This window comes from Ylistrum balloti, unplaced genomic scaffold, assembly GCF_031769215.1.
Source record: "Ylistrum balloti isolate Yb309-2 unplaced genomic scaffold, AGI_CSIRO_Ybal_v1 Utg370052, whole genome shotgun sequence".
Taxonomy (NCBI): Eukaryota; Metazoa; Mollusca; class Bivalvia; order Pectinida; family Pectinidae; genus Ylistrum; species Ylistrum balloti.
This window is the reverse complement of record NW_026782104.1, coordinates 895391-921280: the sequence shown is the minus strand read 5'-3', so window position 1 is coordinate 921280 and position 25890 is coordinate 895391. Positions and strand designations below refer to the sequence as shown.

The following is a 25890-nucleotide window of genomic DNA, read 5'->3' as shown; positions in this document are numbered from 1 at the left end:
AAGAGGTAGAGTACCTATTCAGGTTCATCTTAAATGAAATTGACATTTTCGACCAAGTTGATTGCGAAATGAAAATGACAATGCTGATATTTATTTTATTTCATATCAAAGTAACATATATTTTCAAATCTTATGTTCAAGTCGACAATAAAGCATGAAGATGTACAAATAAGGTATAATGTTCAAAGATGTTATTTTACCGGGAGCGTTTAAACTCCTCTCAATACACGATACATAATTGCGGAAAGCACACAGCTCTAAATCTAAGCTAGATCTAAATCAGGTCATGTATATAAGGTATTTATGTGGAACCCTGAATGATGAGACTGTTTTTTACAATGCACGTTAACTATATATTGGCGGTCAATATGTGTTGTTCGCGATAGTAGTATACTTACATGGCTTACACTGCAAACATGCATTATAAATATTTTGTTAGCACTATTCAACATAACAATCGTTGTTTAACTTGAATATCACACAATACTTTAAACTTCATTGCATAATAATATTTGACTGATCTGCACACAATCAGGCTTTTTCTTTTGTCGAACTGAAAATAGCTTTGTGGTGTCCGTTCGACAGAAGAACGCCATCACTCGGACGAATATCCGCCTCTTCATCCTTCGTTAACATCCCCATTTCCACTTCCGGTTCTCCTGGTAACGAAGGTTGTTCAGATGATCTCACACAACTCCTGGCCACGCGCAGACGCAGACGATACAGTCCGTAAAACATCAAATGTACGACTGGACAGCATAAAAACACATAACTTAATGAAAGAAGCAACGATGACACCGGTCGTTCACTCCAATTTAAAAATGAATAAACCACGTGACCAGATGCTATCTGATATATAGTGCAGAATATGATATAGATTAGATTGTAAATAACAGGTTGATAAAAATGCTGAAATTTGACTGGTTTTGCCGTTAAACAAACACACAATATGACGTAGACGGCGTTGAGACCGTGTTTGTTGATAGACGTGGCTGCAAATGCTGTAACAGAGAAACGCATCAATAGATTACTTAACACAGTATCTAAAGAGACACTGTCGATAACGACGCTTATGATGATCCTATTGAAAAATGAGATCTTATTGAATTAGAATGAGTTTTGATAATTGGATTCGACATTTCGCTTTTTTGGCTCCAATACAGGATTACCAGTGCTTAACTTCAGTGCTGGACCCCCGACCTGCCCGACGTCAATTATCTGACTCAGATGTAGACATATTTCATTTGAATTCTTCCGTTAGTAAGTATTTATTTTTCTTGACTGTTAACGTTTAATCTAGTTATACATACAGTTAAACCTCATTACCTCGAAATTTTATAACCCGAAGACACGGCATAATTATTTTGTCGGTCCCGGCCACACTTCACACTATGTTTTCAAGCTTTTGCTTAAATTGAATACTCGGATAACTCGAAGTTTTCCCACGGTCCCGTCGACTACGAGATAATGAGGTTCGACTGTACGTGCTATCGTGTGATGTGAATGTCACTGCATGTACGGTCATTACTTACATTTTGCCAGAAGAACCCAGTACGTAATTGTTAGTATTACTGCCGATGTGTTCATGATATTGAAGATTACCCAGTTCACTTTCATGTACCATGGCATTTCTTCTGAAAAGTATAAACAACATTGTATTTGTAAGTACTGCAGCAGCACGTAAACCTTGACACTAACTGGTCAGGTAAACACAAGTGCATATTTCTGTTACGCTATGATATCTTGATAGATTTATTTTTAATTATTTCTGATGAATTAGACTCGTGAAAATAATATATGCTGTTCAATTACTGTAAAACACTTAGATTTCGTGAATAATTTATTTCGCGAACTCACGTCTGCAAACATATTTTCGCGAATACATGATTTCGTGAACACTGAGCTAGAAATGAATTTGAATTTACGAATGACGAGCTATTAGAGACATGCATTCTGAAAACCTCCTTTATATCGGCAACCGATAGTTTCGCACCGACCGCCATTCTATTTTTGAGAGTCATGTGACTATACCTGAACAGGGATTCGGTCATGTGATTTATGCTGTGTTCATGCTGTAATGTATTTAGCGGAATACAGACAAGTGCATAGACAAGAGAAACAAATGTAAGAGAGATGAGTCATTTTCAGGGCAAGACGACGGTACTTCGACATGACAACCGTATGGTGCAGTGTTTAACGTTACGCTTCCTAACTCGTCCATGCTATTCCCATTGTAACGCCTTTGACGGTTTTCCTACTATTTATTTTGTAATTCAATTAAATAGATATTTTGCATGTTAAAAACTCTACTATTATAACTATTTCAGCACCTTCTAAACACAAAAAAGCATCGTGGATTTACAATCATATCCATTGTTTAAGGCACACGTGCTCGATCTCCAACCAACAGCTGAATGTTTGAATAACGCCATTCGGTGAAGCACTAGTCAGCAATATGGGGATGTCGTTTAAAAGTACAGAGTTCTCAAGATGATTGGATTTGTAAGGAATATATGTCTAAAAGATTTGCTTGTATAAAACGCAAATGTCTGTAAATACAAGTTAACGACGGGATAACAAAATAGTATCAATAGTTTCGTACAAATAATCGCGAGAGATTTAAATTCGCGATTGTCTCTCCTTGCATATTGACGCGAAAATAAATCCCAAACGAAATATAAGTGATTAACAGTATATTATTAGAGGAAATTTGTTGAATAATGGGGCTAATGCACTTCCTCATCTAAATTTCGATATTTCACTTGGTCAGTTTTGTTTTTCCTCGGTTGTGTCCAAAATGGATGAAACAGACATTTGGCACTATCGTATCTAATTCTCAGTTCGTGTTGAATGTAATATTCACTTGTTAGTCTTCTGTACAATCTGTTTGAGAAGCAAACGTCCGTTACATGACTTCCGTCAGAAAACAAGTTTCAAGATTTTGATAAAATCTCGAAAATTTTAACCACTTAAAAGCAGTCTAAACGGTATCATTAATGTTTTAAAAATGGAATGTACTTCAGCGTAATGATATTTTGAGAGCTGTCGATATTAAAGAAATAAACGATTTAACAGGCTATGAAGCAAGTACAAATTGGAAGTGAAACCATATCCACGTGACGAGAATTTCCCATGTTACCATTTGCGTCCGCTCGACTGTTTGTCAGCAATAGATTTCTTTTTTCCAAATGATCTCTTCTAAAACATACTATCTTCTGAAACTTTAATTCAAAATCCCATTTGGACAGAAATTGTCTAGGCGTAAACTCGTTGTTTCTGTTTTAATAGACAGGTGCCATTAGCGTTTTGGGTTCGTTTTATCTGGTGCTGATAAAGTTCAATTTTTACTAAATGTATGAAATTAATTTTCTGATTTATTTCGCATGGAGAATTATACTCTTCTTGACCAATTGTCTTCTGAGTAACCAGAAACAGGCAGTTATTTTTACCAGTCATGAATATTCAAGTTGTTTGTTTGTTTTTGCTACTACATATTTTCTCATTGTTTTGCCAGAATTATTTAGATACTGTATCAGATATTCAAGGGATATCCCCTCCGATTTGCAAAATTTGTAAACATAAAAATATCTCACCTGCGGTCAGTTTGGACAGATGAGACAGGTGAGAATAATTTATTCAAATGGCAAACTGGGTTGTACTCTTTCCGTATGAACATAAGTTGATAATTCTGTACAATTTTCTTCCAAAAGCATCTTATGAAATCTTGTGAGGAATATCACTTTGGCTGTATGCAGATAAAGTTATAATATTTATCTTAGCATGATATCAATGTTCTATAAATACTTACTCTCTGTTTTTCCATCTTTATAAAAATAGATATAGCTTGCGGTGAGAAAGTCGATGAAGGAATGGACTGTGATGAGTGTGTAGGACCAGTTGGTGAGGTAGACCAGCCATGAGGCGGGATGCACGTCCCATGTGGCGTTATAAAAGTAGGTATCATACGCACACCAGATGAGATGAAACATTGTCCAGAATGACGTCCATACTAAGTAATGGACTTGACTTCCTGCCTGGATAACAAGATCAGATAACATTTTTAAATATTGATAAAATTTTAATTTTTAAATAAGCGATGTTATATACAATCTCTTAACTTGGCGTTCAATCACAACTATACTGACCGTGATTTTAGGAGACAAAGTTTCTGCTACGTTGTATCATTTTAAGGGAAATTATAAATGAAAAGTACTGTATATACTTTTTATCTATTTCTAAACCAGAAAGATAATCTTAACAGATTAGTGTAAAACAAAAATCCCATAGCGTACATCACAGTGTAAATAAAAAACATACTATATATAGTTTAAATTACGAAAATTTAAATATCTCTCAATTTAAATTAGATTTTTTGATTTATTATTTTCCTGGTCCCATAAACATGTGGCGATGATTAGTACATAATGTAAAACCAAACAACAAAGTAAATCTACGACAAAATTAATTACTACATGTAATTAAGGTGACATATAATTAATTACTTCCATATCCGTTGTATGGCACTCAGTGTAATGTATTCATGGCATGGAGACTTATCATTGGAACATCCACAAAATCACATCCATAGCAAACCTTCCATCCTATCTCTTTTATCGCCACTTCTAACTCTCTTCTAAAATTGAAATTTGTTTAAACTTCTTTGTCTACCTGTTATGCATATACCCACACAGATACAACATCACGCGCACAAGATTGAAATCAATGGAGGCTTAATAAGAATTTCATAGAGTGAAAACTGTTTTAGGGCGGCTTCATGTTAAGTGGTCTTTTCAGCATGGGATTTTGATATCACATTTGTATTATGGTTTTTTAGTTGTTTTAGGTTTGCTGTATAATGTTCCGTATTTTTCTGTGATGATGGGAAACATGTTGTATTGCTTTGGTAACAGTTTTAAATGCAGACGAAGCACTTGCGTTCAAAAATGAAAGGTTTCCTTTAAATCAGCAGTTCTTAAAAACAGTAAAATAGATAAGGTTGGAAACTCGTTCAAAGATAATGCCACATCCAATGAAAATAATATTGATAACAAGCAAAATAAATTTTTAATTTTTGAAAGCCATTTAAGTCTCTGGATAAATTTACAAACTATTCTAGCTAGATATTTGTCGGTTACACTGTTCAGATCGACAGATCTAGGACCGATTACGGTTAGTACGGAAACACAGACGGGAACCTGGCGCTAAATTTAGTAACGAATCAGATGCTATGACATGTTTACATGATTTTAAGCTTAACAGGGCACAAGTTAGGGCTTTAGGCGACACGTCATTGAAACGGAGATAAACCGGAAGTTGAAACCTTAACTGAGTAAGAGCACATGACGGAAGAGCCTCTCGAGAGTTTATGAACGACTCGGGTAATAATACATCTTTAATGAGAGAGATGAGTTCAGTCGGCGTGCAAATATGATAACTTGACCTTTGTTTTTGGCAATTGTGTCAATGAATTTAAATAGTCCCGAATTTTTTTGTTTACATAGCCCCGTTACATAAACATATCTATGTAAACTTCCTAACTATATACACGACGTGGACTTAATATAAGTAGTAGTATCTCTAAACGTATAGAAATATCTTTATATAATTTTGAGATATTTGCAAAAGTATCAGCGATCTATTCTAGATTTGAGATGACACTATATCTACATACAGGTAAAACAAAAGTGACTAATGTTTATGTACTATTTTCCCGTCTATAACCGATAAACACCCGGGGTGTGTTTTCTGTTGATGACCGGTATTGGACCGAATGAGATACTGGACTGAACGAATAAATTTGACCATATCGTGTTAAATTATTTAATTAGTTATATGCGCATCAAACACAAGATTTACCTTAAGCATGCTCAATTTAACATTACAAGCATGTTTATTAATAAAACTGGTGTTAATTGAGTTGTAGAAATACAATACATAGTTTCCCTCACAGATACACCAACTATTACAGATAACGCCAAATATGGAAATCATTTAATCAGTAGTCTTTACTGGACTACAGTACTAAATTAAATTGTTTTCATCAATGTGTTAGGAATACAAAATTATTTTTCTAATTAAACAAGGCAGTTCTCCTCGGTATCATTATACATGTATATAATGGCAAAGACAGGAATGTTTCCACAACTGATATAAAGAGTAGACAAAAAAAGTAGATTTCACCACCATTGTATAACAGATATTCATTTTTTTCCTATTAGAAGTACAGCTACGAATCTATACTGCAAAAAATTGCAATGCAGCACGTAAGGCTACGTCACTATAACAACACAACAAAACGATGTGCCGGTGATAGAATGTCTTCGATTGCTCCACACTAACATAACAAAGTGCACGTTGTTTACTACCTGTCCTGCTTAAGCTTACTTTCTTTCTTAGTAAAACTATCTCACATAAAAATAAGATGTTCCTTTTTTATTGTATGATAATTAATGTAGATGCAACTATTGACTACAAAATGCAATGTGAAATTGGGTGTTGCAATGTTTAGAATGATTTACCAAAATAGCTTTCCATACTTTCTGTTTAAGGTCACTTTGGAAGATGTGAATTTATTTCATTTTGAAATTAAAGACATACTTATATGTGTATAAATCATGCACAGTGTACAGCCTGTCGTAATACGGAAGCCTCACGCGCGAGGTCATGTAAAGGTTTAAAATACATGTTGTCTGTATGGTGCAGTACTCATTAACGTCTTCACTACCTACACAAGACAACCTTGGTGACATTATTTTCGTATCATTTGTATGTAGTTTAATCATGTGGCATGTTTTTCCGTTATCTCCATGGTGATTGTCTATTCTGTCATACTAGGAAGTGAAATTAGAGAACGAAAAGTTATGTATGATAAGTCGGATAACAAAACAGACTAAGGTGCGAGGTGATATTCGTAACATGAATTGCTGGATAGGTTTTATAACAACTTATATCTAAACAGGTTTGAATTTCACCAGTAGAAGTGAGACAAGTGGAGATTTAAAATCTTATGAGTTAATATTTTTCTTGCAACAAATGTGTCGACTGTGACAGAAAATAACTGTGTATAAGAAAACTACTGAGAGACTGTTTTCTGATTTCTCACTAATTAATTTCTTTGAAATATTCAAAACAGACATTATGATTTTTAAGTTTATCATGTTTTTAAAGAAAGGGTAACCACATTGCCGTGATATTAAAGTTTGGAACTACATTTCCACGCAGACGAATGATTTGTATTCACAAATTACATCGTCTAAATAATCTAGTCTTCTTAGTCAGCGCAATATAAACGTAGTTTAGACAAAAAAATCATTTGAAATTTCAAATGGAGTGATTTTCGGTAAATATAAGGTATTGTGGACTACATAATCATTGTCTTAAGATGTAAGCCATACGTATTATAGATCTGGACTGGGCAATATCGACAAGTCACTCTTATGTCTGCACACAGAAAACAGAAACAGTTCCTACCTGTATGGAATTTATTATAGGATTGCCAGTTAAAACCCCAATGAACTTGTTTGATTTTCTTTGGCAAACAACGTAACTATGTTTGTTTCAAAATAAAAAAAATATATACATTAGCTAAATTATATAATGGTGTGATCACACCTTTTAACAATTATGGACAAAAAAAAACTTAACTTTCGATTATGCAATGCAAACAGTATTCTCACGGTATTCTGTGCAGCGCGGCGCTTTGTGTCAGCCTGGATAAAAACTCTAGCTACAAATAATAATGAATGTTCTCAACTACGCAATGTTAGTAGTTTCCAGTGTTTGAAAAAAGACTCGGCGATGTGAAATCACAAATGCAAGGCATATACAGTTTTCAAGTCTTTCGAGATGTATGTAAAAGTAATGAGGAAAAAAATATATGTACTTAAAGTATTTTTCTTTCCTAGACTTTTCAATTTGGTCAGTGTTATAGAATAATTTCAGAGACATTCCGAACAGCAGAGCTTATGATATATAAACAGTATGAAACTACGACATGTATCGCTGACAAAACAAATCAATCATAATCACGTTAGTTATAAGATGAATAGGAATTAGCCTCTGAAATGGCACTTGTAAGCCGAGGCATGAACTGCACATTCTATCTGACATATTTGAATCATAGGTGGTGTCTACTTCATGTCCTTTAAGAGATTGGGCGGACTCCGAGCGCTGAGTAAGACGTCAGCCCAATTAAAGACATTCTCTTATCCACCTCATTATATCAGCACCACAAACACAGGGCGGTGTAGCTAGCTGATAACACCGGAAGTGCAAATGTAGCCTTTGTTCGATTCAAAAACATACCTCGGTAACACAAGGTTTTACAACTTGAGGGTATGTTATATATGACACCGAGACATTCTCGAGAATACTTTAAAATTGCAGAGAATGCCAAAAAACGAAATCTGACCAATTCTGTATCAAAATCAGTGACCTGAAATCATTCACGATATTTGTCTGTTGAACACTCAAGAGTATTTCCGAAAAACCATTCCGGAACTTCGAAATCGTTCCGATTTTGGCTAGTCGCGCACAACATCGTAACACAATTGACAGAAATTTTCCATCTGGACTGCTTACAAATAACTGTTTTTGATAAACAAACAGATAGTTTCTGAAAGTTCAAGTCAAAAGTAGCCTATCTATCAACTATTGACAAATAAAATGTCACATTGTTGCATTCTCCTCCTGTCGCTATTTTCAGCTGACCTCTTTGAATCAAATGAAAACGGCTCTCTCGTCGGTCCGAAATTATAGCCACCCACTCCTTATTCTTATTGTTTTGTAAACTGATTTGGTGATAATATAAAACTGAGGGAAAAGAAATTGTCATTATATAAATATTAAAACTACTAAAACAAACCTTTGGTTTGGTACCATTTAATTAGTTTGCAAAAACTAGCATCAGTTGATCTTTGTCCATCAAAACTTATATAGATATAGAATCTAGTAAGTAATATCGACGGTATGGTCCAATATTGGTACTGGACCCGAACAAACAAATGTTCGTTGGATGCGTATTGCTGGAATAGATATATGATCAATGAAGTAATAGCAACGGTACGGACAAGCGAATTGTCAAATTTTCGAGGCATCCTGCCCCTTTTTCAATACACAAATATTACATAAATTACATCATGTACAACATCCGGGAGGAAGTTAATAGTAATTGTAACAGCTACGGCACAATACTAGTATAGTATGATCATTTTAACACAAACCAGATCGAACTTCACACGGAGTATCCTGTATTGACACTGGGCCAAGTAAATGAGAATATATCCTGACAAACTCTTTAATTTTTGTCAATGACTAAATCTTCAGATTCTTTCCAAGACTGAAATCTAAAACATTTTAGTCCACTTGCCTAAACTAACATTGGTATGATTTTAAAATTCGTATCCTGTGACGCTGGGAAAACATATAAAACTATATATAACTACATATCGTATAAACATGAAATTGACTAAACAATTTATTTGCCAAGAATTCTGGCCGAGGTGGAAACAAGGACAGATAAGGTTGTGATGAATGAGTCTGGAATTTTCGTGTTATATAGTCCATATATCAGATTCTCCGAGCACAGCTATACATTATGGTACGTGTATCAGATACTGTGGGCGCAGCTATACATTATGGTACGTGTATCAGATACTGTGGGCGCAGCTATACATTATGGTACGTGTATCAGATACTGTGGGCGCAGCTATACATTATGGTACGTGTATCAGATACTGTGAGCACAGCTTTACATTATGGTACGTGTATCAGATACTGTGAGCACAGCTATACATTATGGTACGTGTATCAGATACTGTGGGCGCAGCTATACATTATGGTACGTGTATCAGATACTGTGGGCGCAGCTATACATTATGGTACGTGTATCAGATACTGTGAGCACAGCTTTACATTATGGTACGTGTATCAGATACTGTGAGCACAGCTATACATTATGGTACGTGTATCAGATACTGTGAGCACAGCTATACATTATGGTACGTGTATCAGATACTGTGGGCGCAGCTATACATTATAGTCAATATATCCGATTCTGTGAGCACAGCTATACATTATGGTACGTGTATCAGATACTGTGGGCGCAGCTATACATTATAGTCAATATATCCGAATCTGGGAGCGCAGCGATACATTATGGTACGTGTATCAGATTCTGTGAGCGCAGCTATACATTATGGTACTTGTACCAGTTTCTGTGGGCGCAGCTATACATTATGGTACGTGTATCAGATACTGCGGGCACAGCTATACATTATGGTCCATGTATCAGATTCTCCGAGCACAGCTATACATTATAGTTCATATATCAGATTCTCCGAGCGCAGCTATACATTATGGTACATGTATCAGATACTGTGGGCACAGCTATACATTATGGTCCATTTATCAGATTTTGTGGGCGCAGCTATACATTATGGTACGTGTATCAGATTCTGTGGGCCCAGTTATACATTATGGCCCGTGTAGCAGATTCTGTGGGCGCATCTATACATGATGGTACGTATATCAGCTTCTGTGAGCGCATCTATACATTGTGGTACGTGTACAGATACTGTGGGCGCAGCTTTACATTATGGTACGTGTTCCAGATACTGTGGGCGAAGCTATACATTATGGTACGTGCATCAGATAATGTTGGCGCAGCTATATATTATGGTACGTACATCAGATAATGTGGGCGCAGCGATACATTATGGTACGTGTATCAGATACTGTGGGCGCAGCTATATATTATGGTACGTGTATCACATTCTGTGGGCGCAGCTGTACATTATGGTACGTGTATCAGATATCGTGGGCGCAGCTATACGTTATGGTACGTGTATCAGTTTTTGTGGGCGCAGCTATACATTATGGTACGTGTATCAGATACTGTGGGCACAGCTATACATTATGGTACGTGCAACAGATAATGTGGGCGCAGCTATACGTTATCGTACGTGTATCAGTTTTTGTGGGCGCAGCTATACATTATGGTACGTGTATCAGATACTGTGGGCGCAGCTATACATAATGGTACGTGTATTAGATAATGTGGGCACAGCTATACATTATGGTACGTGCAACAGATAATGTGGGCGCAGCTATACATTATGGTACGTGTATCAGTTTTTGTGGGCGCAGCTATACATTATGGTACGTGTATCAGATACTGTGGGCGCAGCTATACATTATGGTACGTGTATTAGATACTGTGGGCACAGCTTTACATTATGGTACGTGCAACAGATAATGTGGGCGCAGCTATACGTTATGGTACGTGTATCAGTTTTTGTGGGCGCAGCTATACATTATGGTACGTGTATCAGATACTGTGGGCGCAGCTATACATTATGGTACGTGTATTAGATACTGTGGGCACCGCTATACATTATACAGAACTATCAACTAACATAGCAATCACACAAATCAACACAACCTATCTAGAACGGCACGTTATCTACTGTGTGCAGTTTTGCAATTCTAATTCTCAGCAAGTATGTACTTGTGATGGGTTTTTCTAATCATAATATGCATATACAAACATTAAGGCTGTGGAACCTGAATTTCAGTCAAAATTTGTCGCATTCTTTGAATATTTATGCCGTAATACTGGTGTTCATTGTAAATAGTTATGCTTGAAACATTGCCAGTAATATTGGAACGTTTGCCATCTGTCTAACAAATTCCACAAGACATTTTACGAAGTGTTGGTTCTATGGTAAACCACAAACGATAGCTGTCATACTGTAACATTGCCTTGAACACAAATGATTTCGTGGGATATCCACTTCGAAAAACTGAAAGGGAGTCCTTTTCTGTCTAATTTACCAATTTAATGTTTAATGGTTTTATTGGTGTCATTCCCCTGTTTGTTTCCGTTGACTTCTAACTGGACACATATTCGTTGTTCCTGTGATTCATTTTATTGCAACAGTGAGAAAGTATCTCGGCTACTCTGTGAAAGTCAAGATACATATAGCACGTAGGACACTAGGACAGATGTCGATCTACGCATTTCAAAGACACAGGAACAATCATTATAAATATGTATAGTCCGAGTCTAGATCTATCCGTCCGTCTCGCCGTCAGTCTGTCATTCTGTCTGTCAGGCTGTCTGTGTGTCTGTCAATCCGTCCGTCCGTCCGTCTGTGTGTCTGTGTCTATTGAGGCTCACAGTACAATAAAGATTTGAACCGCTAAAACATTACACTACATATAAAACAGAGTCAAACTTTAATGAAATGTTTTTTCTCGACACTGATAATATGCGCCTTGTGGAAAGATTTATCTCATGTAACATAAGAATATAAGCATTTTGTCCCTGTTTATCAATAATCGATCTCTCTACTGCTTCAAGAACCTGATTGGTTATTATTACTAGTGTCACGTTACAATTACCGGTATTTTTGAGTCGGACCTGCATGTCTTTCTTCAATGGAGATTGATACCAAATGATAAATTATCCATGTGTGTGAGCAGTCAGGTGGCCATGTCATGTACATTATCATATATATCATGGACAAGTCGGCTTCCGATAAAAAATGAATGTCAAAACAGATCTGAATTACATCAACATAGCACGGACTGGTATAAGACAGATGTCGTAGAATTACGGATCTTGACAACGCTGCTGAAATAATATACAAGGCCGTTATAGTAGATAAAATGACACTTCTATGACCCATGGAATATCTCATACTGATAGTTGCCAATTCCAAATCTACTAATCTGTTGTCCGCGACCTTACCGGGGACGTTCTATACAGGTATTGACCTAATTATACGGATTTAAATGTCGGTGGATCTGATATCCGAAACTTGGCACTATGTACAACGTGTGGATTACCACCCAACAAAGTCATTACCGAATCAGTATTTTTACTCTAAATGGATGGTTTCGGTGTTTAAAGAAATTCCTTACAATGCGTTGGCTACTACAGATAAGATTTTTATGACTCTTTAAAACTGCACAATGATGTTCAATTATTGTGCTGTAAAATTAAGTTTTTAATGAAGTTGGTCCTACCCCCATATGTGTTATCTGATTACCGTGCAGTATCTATCTACCATGTTACCTTACGTAATGATATTTAGCCGATTCCAAAGACGGAGCATAATAGAAATTTACAAAGTACGGCAACTCATAGAGGTATGATAAAAATTAACTAAGTTACCAAAATAAAAGACAGCTCATTCACACCTTTTGCTGAGGGATCATGTCTTAAAGGGACGAGACTTTTCTATTGATGTGTCACCCTGTTTGAGACTGTTGTGCCACCCTATTCATACCTGATGTGACACCCTATTTATACCTGATGTGACTCCCTATTTACACCTGATGTGACACCCTATTCATACCTGATGTGACACACTATTTATACCTGATGTGACTCCCTAATTATACCTGATGTGACACCCTATTTATACCTGATGTAACACCCTATTTATACCTGATGTGACACCCTAATTATACCTGATGTGACACCCTATTTATACCTGATGTGACACCCTAATTATACCTAATGTAACACCCTATTTATACCTGATGTAACACCCTCTTTATACCTAATGTAACACCCTATATTTACCTGATGTGACACCCTAATTATACCTGATGTAACACCCTATTTATACCTGATGTGACTCCCTATTTATACCTAATGTAACAACCAATTTATACCTGATGTGACACAATATTTATACCTGATGTAACACCCTATTTATACCTGATGTGACACCCTATTTATACCTGATGTGACACTATTTATACCTGATGTGACACCCTAATTATACCTGATGTGACACCCTAATTATACCTGATGTAACACCCTATTTATACCTGATGTGACTCCCTATTTATACCTGATGTAACAACCAATTTATACCTGATGTGACACAATATTTATACCTGATGTGGCACCCTATTTATACCTGATGTGACACCCTATTTATACCTGATGTGACACCCTAATTATACCTGATGTGACACCCTAATTATACCTGATGTAACACCCTATTTATACCTGATGTGACACCCTATTTATACCTGAAGTAACACCCTATTTATACCTGATGTGACACTCTATTTATATCTGATGTGACACCCCATTCATACCTGATGTAACACCCTATTTATACCTGATGTGACACCCTATTTATACCTGATGTGACAACCTAATTATACCTGATGTGACACCCTATTTATACCTGATGTAACACCCTATTTATACCTGATGTGACACCCTATTTATACCTGATGTGACACTATTTATACCTGATGTAACACCCTATTATACCTGATGTGACACCCTATTTATACCTGAAGTAACAACCTAATTATACCTGATGTGACACCCTATTTATACCTGATGTGGCCCTATTTATACCTGATGTGACACCCTATTTTTACCTGATGTGACACCCTATTTATACCTGATGTGACATCCTATTTATACCTGATGTGACCCTATTTATACCTGATGTGACACCCTATTTATACCTGATGTAACACCCTATTTATACCTGATGTAACACCCTATTTATACCTGATGTGACACCCTATTTATACCTGATGTGACACTATTTATACCTGATGTAACACCCTATTCATACCTGATGTGACACCCTATTTATACCTGATGTAACACCCTATTTATACCTGATGTGACCCTATTTATACCTGATGTGACACCCTATTTATACCTGATGTGACACCCTATTTATACCTGATGTGACACTATTCATACCTGATGTGACACCCTAATTATACCTGATGTAACACCCTATTTATACCTGATGTAACACCCTATTTATACCTGATGTGACACCCTATTAATACCTGATGTAACACCCTATTTATACCTGATGTGACACCCTATTTATACCTGATGTGACACCCTATTTATACCTGATGTGACACCCTATTTATACCTGATGTGACACTATTTATACCTGATGTAACACCCTATTCATACCTGATGTGACACCCTAATTATACCTGATGTAACACCCTATTTATACCTGATGTGACACCCTATTTATACCTGATGTGACACCCTATTTATACCTGATGTGACACTATTTATACCTGATGTAACACCCTATTCATACCTGATGTGACACCCTAATTATACCTGATGTAACACACTATTTATACCTGATGTGACACCCCATTCATACCTGATGTGACACCCTATTTATACCTGATGTAACACCCTATTTATACCTGATGTAACACCCTATTTATACCTGATGTGACACCCTATTTATACCTGACATGACACCCTATTTATACCTGATGTAACAACCAATTTTGGGCTGATGTTGTACTATATTTGACTCGGTTTGACTACCCGGTTATCTTGGCTAGGTAAGACTACCCGTTGACATTGGCTCGGTTAGATTTCCCGGTACCACTTCCTCTACCACAACTTGGCCAATCCCTTTTCACATAGCATAAGTTCCGTTAATATTGACTCATTTCTATATTGATTTAAACATTTTTATTGACAGCGGTAAGATTGAAAACACATGATTTAGAAACTATTATGTAATATATTAACACGGTCCTGGGACTAAGTGTAAGTGTACTGGTAGACCCCCACTGCTTATTGACAAAGGCTGAATGATGGTAATATTCGGGACCATATTTCCCCAATTGTGATCGATTGAATTCAATTTGTTTACAAAAGTGTCAAGCATTTAAAAAAAAGGGATCAATTCGTCAGATTCACCGTAGGAGAGCCCCACCTTGACGGTTGTTTAACTATGTTCTCGGCATGTGTACACTATCACACTGTTTAGTCGTCTCATTTATTAGTCTAAAACAAAAGTTATCTAGGTCAATATTTTACACAGAAGGTCACACGCGCCGTAACATATGTAATAAGTCGAAAACTTATCCAAAATCTACTTATTTAATTAGTGATTTCGACATTTTCACACAATAATGTCAACCTTGACAAAATGGTTTACTGTTAACGATACGAAGCAGGGTGAAGGTGTTTGTACACTGTGCCTTTTGCCAATTCTATTTGTACCAAGATCTTTAAAAAAGATATTCTAAATGACATTAAAATGTGCCACATGATAGAAGTGTGGATGTGATTTTTTAAAACAATATTGCTTGTGTTATCAACTTTAAAAATCGGTACTGTAGCTTAAGCCTCTTAGCGAAACATACAGTAAGTGAAGTGTTAAGCTCAATAGGAGTATACTTCAAAATGATTATTAAATTCTTGATAAAACAGGATGTGAGCAAGTGTAATGATTATATCAAAAGTTTTACACTTTCATATGAGAAAAAAATTAACATAATAACTATCGCATAACTTCACGAGAGTTACTGATGTGTGAAAGGGCGGGTCTCACAATTTCACTATTAAATCGATCTGATTTCGATTACCATGTTTATTTCAGTAGTTTGAAAGGTCAGAGTTCCCGTCAACCGAAGCATGATATATGTTAAGCGTGAATGTTTCAAGTTTAAACATCTACATTTCAAATCAGTATGTGTATCAATTTTGAAGGAACGGTGTCAAAATTTACAGGTAAAAAACCTGAAAGTTAATCTATCACTTTATCTTACCTGTAAAGTGACGAAGTCTTTGGGTTGCTGATAGTCCAGTCCGAACTTACGGAGACGAAACTGTTCTCGCGTACAGCACATGTTCAGCACAGCATTGGGTTCGTTACTATACAAATGATACGGAACACGTGTTATTTCTGTTTAAATCCCACACAAAAATCAGATCGGCGGTTTAAACTGATACTTAATGTCGTTTGAACGAAGCTCGCTCATGTACAACTAATGGGAACGGAATAAGTTAAACGTATATGTACACATACGTACTATTTAATGTGCGTTAATGCATACAGTGTGTCAGGGGTCAGCGACAAGCCTCATTGGACGTTATTGAAAAGGCTGCGGCGTTAAGATCGCTACAAATACAACAGGCCTATGAAATCAACTCGTTGTTTGATCGAATTTCCTTAAAAGGTAGTGTTACACGCCCTCTTATCTTCATAATGGTAATTCTCTGTCATTAAAAAGCAAATAAATCACAGTATCTAATAGTTACAGTATTAATTAGTGTTTAACAGTGCGTGGACCGATCACGATCAGACTGAAAGTCGAAGCACGTTACCAATGTACACAATGCGGCGGTTTTGTGCATTTCTATTCATGAAAAGAGACAAACCTGCACAAGACGTCCCGAGAGAAGTAGAATCGAGGGGCTCTGGGGGTCACGAGTACATTTGATGGTGAGGGAACACTTCACATATGTCCGCCTGATGTGAGGACGAGTCTGCAATAAGACCAAGAGAATATCAGTACAACACTTCTATTTACAGGGACAACTTGGTATGAATACATCCATGGTGTGATTTCATATAATATGAGTTTCAAGTGATAGATAAATGGGAGGTTCTGTCGTGCCGTCCAATTTGTACTTCAAATTAAGGTTCAAGAGATCTAGGACGAAGGGTCGGTCACCCTCGTTTGTTTGAAGGGCGAGAGCTCGGGATGACATTCGTAATGAATAGCACGTGATGATATACATATGTATATCTATCATACATATACTGACTTAAACACTAAGGTCTACTTGACAAGCGCTGAAATAAGTAATATGGTACATACTATATGTGAGTAATTTAGGCCGACAATTGACTATCTCTTGGCTTCGATTGGTCAAGGATCGTACAGAGGACTTCGATTCATGGCGTATAGCGACCACAATGTAACTGATTCTCGAATGGTTTGTATCGACATTTAGTTCCTGACTCGATATAAATGTTGGCTGTCGGATTTCAGGATTTACCTACCGAGGTGTCTATGTATGAAGAACTTATATAAAAACTCCGAAAAAAGGTACCGTGGTTTACCATATAGCTAATATTAGCATCGCACAAGTATGCTCAGAAATTATCGCGATACGATTGGAACGGTTTATATATACAGCACGAAGTATTACACCGATAACACACATCTTTTAGACATTGAACACGTACCTTCTGTACTTCTCCAAGCGCACGTACATTTCGCGCGAGAAACAATGCGATAAAAAGTAAGTTAAGTGGTCTTAGGCCCGACACAGGAATGCAAGCGCCTTTCTTATCATTCAGATCATTCATATGTTATATCTGTTGGATTCTTGTGACGTCACATTTTCCCAGGATCATCAAACTTGTCACTACATCTACGTCAGAACGGTAGCTAATTATCTAATTATAGAATGTAACACAGTGCAGAAACAATGTATATTTAGAACCGTTTTTCTTCTAAACTTCAAACGCATCATCTTGTAAAAAGGAACAGACATATCGACAAGAGGGAGATGGGATAACTTACACTTCTAAATGTAATATTTTACACGTGCATTCAAGCAGCACATCATTGACTTTGATATTCTAAGTACAAGGGTCGAGATAAACTTGTTTACGGATCCGCTTCCGATTTCCGCATCACCAAATCACCTTTCTGCATCCGATCCGGACACCCAGGTTTACAGATCTCCATCATTGTACAAACATTATTTAATCCGCATCTCACGCGGGGGTCCTGTTACAGTGATTGCTACCATTTCACAAACATATACATGTGCCATCCGCAAAACTGAGGGACTTAGAATTAAATATACAAATATGGAATACCCATGTATCGTCTTGAATGCACAAGACAGTATTTTCAAATGCAAATAGTGTTTTTGAATGCTAATCATTTTGAATTCAAACTGCGTCTGTTTGGACGTCAACAATTCAATTCATGTAAATGATATGTCTGAACGCGGACTTGTATCAGTGATTTGAATACAGATGTGGGAAATTTTTGGAAAATTGCTTTGCTCATACTGACAAGGTAATGACTTGTCTTTTTCTGCCATAAAAGGATTACCTGTACATACTACCATTATGTGATGGATGTTACCTGATGCCCTTGACGTAACTTAAAACTCATTAAACAGAAGAAAACATACCGATGTATTCTGTGCTACAGATGTGAACAGCTCGCTATACATTTACAAATTGCGCCCAGAACACATACAGCGACTGATAATGATGTTTTACAACTACTCATTACTCGGCAAATCTAAATAAAAATTTTGATGCAAAATACCCACAAAAACATAAAACTGCTTTAAACCTATAACTTTCAAATCACGAAACTTTTATTTGAAACCAGTAATGATAAAAATGATACTAAAGCTCGTCAGATTCATCCTAGTCCAATCCATGTGAATTATTCCATATTAAATCCGTCCTAGCGTCATACTTCACACAGTACGTTTTCGTGTAGCTTTACATTACATTGTGAATTCCAAGGAAGTCGTTATTTAGTCATCGCAAACTTCAACTTTTCTATAAAATTCACAACAATATGACTCCCTCATATCTAACAGACCTTCTTCCCCATTAGTATCTTCATTAACTCAATACAATTTGAGAAACTCTGAAAATTATTTCATTCCTAATTTTTGTTTACAATCTACACTCCATTCTTTTATACCTTCTACGTTAAGGTCGTGGAATGATCTAGACACTATTATTAAAACTGCGCTCTCTTTTAAGATCTTCAAAGACCGTCTCTCTCAACAAAATGAAACATTTAATGCACCTGATTACTACCTAGTTGGAGATCGTAAGCTTAAAATTGTATTAACCAAACTCCGCCATAAATGCTGCCCTTAAAATGAAGATCTCTTCAACGTTAATCTAACCGACTCTCCTTCTTCTCATGTAGATATCCTTATGAAATTGTACATCATTTCTTCTTTACATGTGGCAGATTTAACGACCAACGTCTGGCCATGTTCAGAAACCTTCATAAATATTTACCTTTAAGTTTAGATGAATTATTATTTTGCCATGAATACTACTCAAGTGATGATAATAAGGATATATTTATATATGTCCAACAGCACATACTGAGTACTCGCCGTTTTAGATATATCACGTTCCATTTCCTTGTGCCTTTCTATGAAATCGCACAATTATTTCCTTCCAGGTGCGGTTAAATGTGAAATATAGCGTAAGATATATTTAAGATGTATTTTGTAAGAATGCATTTATTTAGCCATGAAATTTGAGTAGATCTCTCTCTCTCTCTCTCTCTCTCTCTCTCTCTCTCTCTCTCTCTCTCTCTCTCTCTCTCTCTCTTAATTAAAACTAATATGTATATAATTATTTTGTGCCATCTTGAAATGTGTATATGTAATTGTTTTTCTTCTTACGTAGAGGGCGTTATTAAAGATATTGTAACTTTTGCCCAATCCTTTTGCTTAACAGCAATAAAATATGTTTAAACTAAACACCGCCATTTAAAAAAGTCCTAGTGGCCGGTAAGGGGAAAAAAAGGAAATCTCGCCATTTTGACCTTGGGCTGACAGAAGGAGGGAATGAGATTATGACGGCGAGGGAGTAAGTGAGTGAAGTTGCGAGATGGCCCTAACCGGCCACCGTACAAAATACTACCATGAAAGAGTTTCTTCTGGAATTATTCACCGAGAATGACGATTACGTCAATACGTGTGACGTCAATGGTAAATTAAGCAACTTCGCACAAGAATATGAAACAACAGATATTTCGTGTAATGAACCAGTAATAAGTTTAGGAATTAACGGAATTTTGAAAGTATCAAAAAGCTATATATTTATGCTAACGCAACAATAAACTGCAGTACGTGCCGGGTAAGGGTGTGTATTACAAGCAGGGATACGTCAAGTGTTTTCAGAAGGAAACAGTACAGAAGATTGCTTCTTTATTGTCATCACAAATGTCTTCATTTTATTGATAAAATTCGCGAAAAATGTTTTATTTTCCATAGGAAAAAAATCACCACATAACAGAAACATTCTTTCAAAATTTTTTTATGTAAAATTGAAACTCAGGAGTGTCGTGTCATATACGTACATAAAAATGTAGAATCTACCATTTATATAAGGTAAACTGTGTGCGGAAATGTTATCACGGAAATAATACATACTGATTTAGATTATTATTTTTCAGATTAACGTTTTGAATCACTAAAAGTTTAAAAAGAACCCGTGCAAAGCACACCGTAATAGTTCTTAATCGGTACAATTAACTGATTTCAGATTTGGAAATCATCAACTGCCTTGTTTAGTTCTGAATCTCTATAACAAAACTTAAGTTTTTATTATCAGTCGTTTGAAAAAGAAAAAGCTTATTGAAGTTTGCATGTAAAATGACTGAGTCTAGATTTTAAATCGTGGATATATATTAACGTTGTACAGTATTGCCTATACAACACAACATTATGTATACGTGTGGACGGGTCTACGTCTACCGTGAGAAAATTGACACAATATTGATAATAGTGGTATACTTATATCATTAATGAAGGCAGTGTATATATATATATATAAGAGGGATAAAATCGCAGGTAATGTGGCACTTGTACGCAAGCATACGTGTATAACACAAGGCGCACGTATGCCGTAACGTGTGCTGGTGTATATAATGTACATTATATTGTATCAGCACTTTATGCATATCTATTGTTCTTAAAATTCGATATATTAAAATCATACTACATGAAATTCTACGTTTCTTTGGAAATATTAGAAATCTATAATTTGTTATATTTGATGAATAGAATAAAATCCTGACTTACCAAAATCTTTCACTGTATAAAATCTAATTCCACGTGTTTCCATACACCTGTAAGCCTTAACAACGACCACACACCTATATATAGCACCTGCTGTGTGACACCTGACATTTATGTTTCAACGTCTGTCATCCACGTTCTCTCTGTCATCAGTGTACCATCACACCGATGTCTCCGTGCATTTATACAAACGGGTTTGTCGCTTATTCTGTTCCGTGCATTTCTCTCCTCTCCTCCACGCAGGAGTCAGAAAATTAGACACAGATTAGCAACAAGTCTTGGCAGTTATACTATTACACATGCAACATTCGTACTTACTAATTATTGTTTGTGCACGATAGTATCAGTAACAAGACAGAAGTGTTATATAATCATTGATTGACTTACTACCTTGTGTATCGGTTTGATTGGTCTGTCATTATTTTGAAAATTCGGTCAAAATTATTTTTTATTGAATTATGTTATGTTATTCTTGTATCGTGTATAAAACTTCATTAAAATCACTTCATAGAACATGAACAAAATGGAGAGGAAAACGTCATATCGATACGTTTGATAAAATCAACAGAAATTAGCGAATTGTAACAAATAGGCTAACACCGATTGAGTTACCTCCCTTGATTATCAATTTTAGCGAGGTGTTGGAGTTAGCCGTCTTTTAATTAACCAATAAAATGGAAATGAATCACAGCTGATAAACGACTGCAAATAATGGTGCTCAGTGTGAAAATAAATCAACCGGAGTTTCATGATGAAGATCAATGAAAAGAAAAGCATAACCATTTGACTCTCATTTCGTCTGACTCACATCCACAACACAGTTAAGTCTGTGTCTTACCTCATTGTTAATATGACTCTCACATCCACAACACAGTTAAGTCTGTGTCTTACCTCATTGTTAATCTGACTCTCACATCCACAACACATTTAAGTTGTGTCTTAATAGTTAATCTGTCTCACATCCACAACACAGTTAAGTCTGTGTCTTACCTCATTGTTAATCTGACTCTCACATCCACAACACAGTTAAGTCTGTGTCTTACCTCATTGTTAATCTGACTCACACATCCACAACACAGTTAAGTCTGTGTCTTACCTCATAGTTAATCTGACTCTCACATCCACAACACAGTTAAGTCTGTGTCTTACCTCATTGTTAATCTGACTCTGACATCAACAACACAGTTAAGTCTGTGTCTTACCTCATTGTTAATCTGACTCACATCCACAACACAGTTAAGTCTGTGTCTTACCTCATTGTTAATCTGACTCTCACATCCACAACACAGTTAAGTCTGTGTCTTACCTCATTGTTAATCTGACTCTCACATCCACAACACAGTTAAGTCTGTGTCTTACCTCATAGTTAATCTGACTCTCACATCCACAACACAGTTAAGTCTGTGTCTTACCTCATAGTTAATCTGACTCTCACATCCACAACACAGTTAAGTCTGTGTCTTACCTCATTGTTAATATGACTCTCACATCCACAACACAGTTAAGTCTGTGCCTTACCTCATTGTTAATCTTACTCTCACATCCACAACACAGTTAAGTCTGTGTCTTACCTCATAGTTAATCTAACTCTCACATCCACAACACAGTCAAGTCTGTGTCTTACCTCATAGTTAATCTGACTCTCACATCCACAACACAGTTAAGTCTGTGTCTTACCTCATTGTTAATCTGTTCACATCCACAACACAGTTAAGTCTGTGTCTTACCTCATTGTTAATATGACTCACATCCACAACACAGTTAAGTCTGTGTCTTACCTCATAGTTAATCTAACTCTCACATCCACAACACAGTCAAGTCTGTGTCTTACCTCATAGTTAATCTGACTCTCACATCCACAACACAGTTAAGTCTGTGTCTTACCTCATTGTTAATCTGACTCTCACATCCACAACACAGTTAAGTCTGTGTCTTACCTCATTGTTAATCTGACTCTCACATCCACAACACAGTTAAGTCTGTGTCTTACCTCATAGTTAATCTGACTCTCACATCCACAACACAGTTAAGTCTGTGTCTTACCTCATAGTTAATCTGACTCTCACATCCACAACACAGTTAAGTCTGTGTCTTACCTCATTGTTAATCTGACTCTCACATCCACAACACAGTTAAGTCTGTGTCTTACCTCATTGTTAATCTGACTCTCACATCCACAACACAGTTAAGTCTGTGTCTTACCTCATAGTTAATCTGACTCTCACATCCACAACACAGTTAAGTCTGTGTCTTACCTCATAGTTAATCTGACTCTCACATCCACAACACAGTTAAGTCTGTGTCTTACCTCATTGTTAATATGACTCTCACATCCACAACACAGTTAAGTCTGTGCCTTACCTCATTGTTAATCTTACTCTCACATCCACAACACAGTTAAGTCTGTGTCTTACCTCATAGTTAATCTAACTCTCACATCCACAACACAGTCAAGTCTGTGTCTTACCTCATAGTTAATCTGACTCTCACATCCACAACACAGTTAAGTCTGTGTCTTACCTCATTGTTAATCTGACTCTCACATCCACAACACATTTAAGTCTGTGTCTTACCTCATAGTTAATCTGACTCTCACATCCACAACACAGTTAAGTCTGTGTCTTACCTCATTGTTAATCTGACTCTCACATCCACAACACAGTTAAGTCTGTGTCTTACCTCATTGTTAATCTGACTCTCACATCCACAACACAGTTAAGTCTGTGTCTTACCTCATAGTTAATCTGACTCTCACATCCACAACACAGTTAAGTCTGTGTCTTACCTCATAGTTAATCTGACTCTCACATCCACAACACAGTTAAGTCTGTGTCTTACCTCATTGTTAATCTGACTCTCACATCCACAACACAGTTAAGTCTGTGTCTTACCTCATAGTACAACTGACTTTCATGATCCACAACACAGTCAACTTTTTGTCTTACATCATATCATATCGGACTCTGACATCCACAACACAACCAAATTTGTGTCTTACATAACAATACATCTGACTCTCACATCTACAACCTAGCCACCTTGGTGTCGTACCTCACAACACAACTGACTCTCACATATACAACCTAGCCACCTTGGTGTCGTACCTCACAATACATCTGACTCTCACATCTACAACCTAGCCACCTTGGTGTCGTACCTCACAACACAACTGACTCTCACATCTACAACCTAGCCACCTTGGTGTCGTACCTCACAACACAACTGATTCTCACATCCACAACCTAGCCACCTTAGTGTCGTACCTCAAAATACAACTGATTCTCACATCCACAACCTAGCCACCTTAGTGTCGTACCTCAAAATACAACTGATTCTCACATCCACAACCTAGCCATCTTGGCGTCGCACCTAACAATACATCTGACTCTCACATCCACAACCTAGCCACCTTGGCGTCGTACCTAACAATACATCTGACTCTCACATCCACAACCTAGCCACCTTGGCGTCGTACCTAACAATACATCTGACTCTCACATCCACAACCTAGCCACCTTGGTGTCGTACCTCACAATACAACTGACTCTCACATATACAACTTAGCCACCTTGGTGTCGTACCTCACAATACATCTGACTCTCACATCCACAACTTAGCCACCTTGGTGTCGTACCTCACAATACAACTGACTCTCACATCCACAACCTAGCCACCTTAGTGTCGTACCTCATTGTGCATTTGACTATTATGATCACTTCCACAGTCTGCCTGTGTGTCATATCTATGTATCGTCAACGCGACATCTTAAAACTCTCAGTTTGTCGGTGTCACACTTTGAATGCTGGCGCGTATTTGTTTCTTATCAGATAAAGAAATATTGAAAACTATTAAAACATGGAGTCAATACACATCTTACAATAATATCATCATACGTCAGAGAGTATATGTGATTCCGTCTCTAGTACTCAACTGCTGAACTTAGATATCGGTCCCTCCCTAGTACACAAAAAGGAAAATGTAACCAGTTGTTCTCTACGTAAGCTAGATATCGGTCCCTCCCTAGTACACAAAAAGGAAAATGTAACCAGTGGTTCTCTACGTAAGCTAGACATCGTTCCCTCCCTAGTACACAAAAAGGAAAGTGTAACCAGTGGTTCTCTACGTAAGCTAGATACCGTTCCCTATCTAATACACAAAAAGGAAAGTGTTAACAGTTGTTCTTTGCGTAAGTTGGATATCGTTCCCTCCCTAGTGCACAAAAAGGAAAGTGTAACCAGTTTTTTCTACGTAAG

General features: G+C 36.7%; 1 protein-coding gene across 2 annotated transcripts; it reads right to left on the bottom strand.

Annotated features, from left to right (window-relative positions):
- Positions 1-75: 75 nt before the first annotated feature.
- LOC132549282 (uncharacterized) lies at positions 76-21851 on the bottom strand. Of its 2 annotated transcripts, XM_060213202.1 has the most exons (6): positions 21641-21851; positions 17204-17311; positions 16591-16696; positions 3809-4034; positions 1533-1634; positions 76-1001 (listed from the first exon to the last, which is right to left on the bottom strand). In XM_060213202.1, exons 3-6 carry the CDS (start codon positions 16669-16671, stop codon positions 532-534), a joined length of 879 nt encoding a protein of 292 aa, XP_060069185.1. In that variant the 5' UTR covers positions 16672-16696; positions 17204-17311; positions 21641-21851; the 3' UTR covers positions 76-531. The 2 variants fall into 2 exon arrangements, with proteins under 2 accessions (XP_060069185.1, XP_060069186.1); XM_060213203.1 differs by lacking the exons at positions 17204-17311; positions 21641-21851 and having other exon boundaries at positions 16591-16827.
- Positions 21852-25890: the final 4039 nt, after the last annotated feature.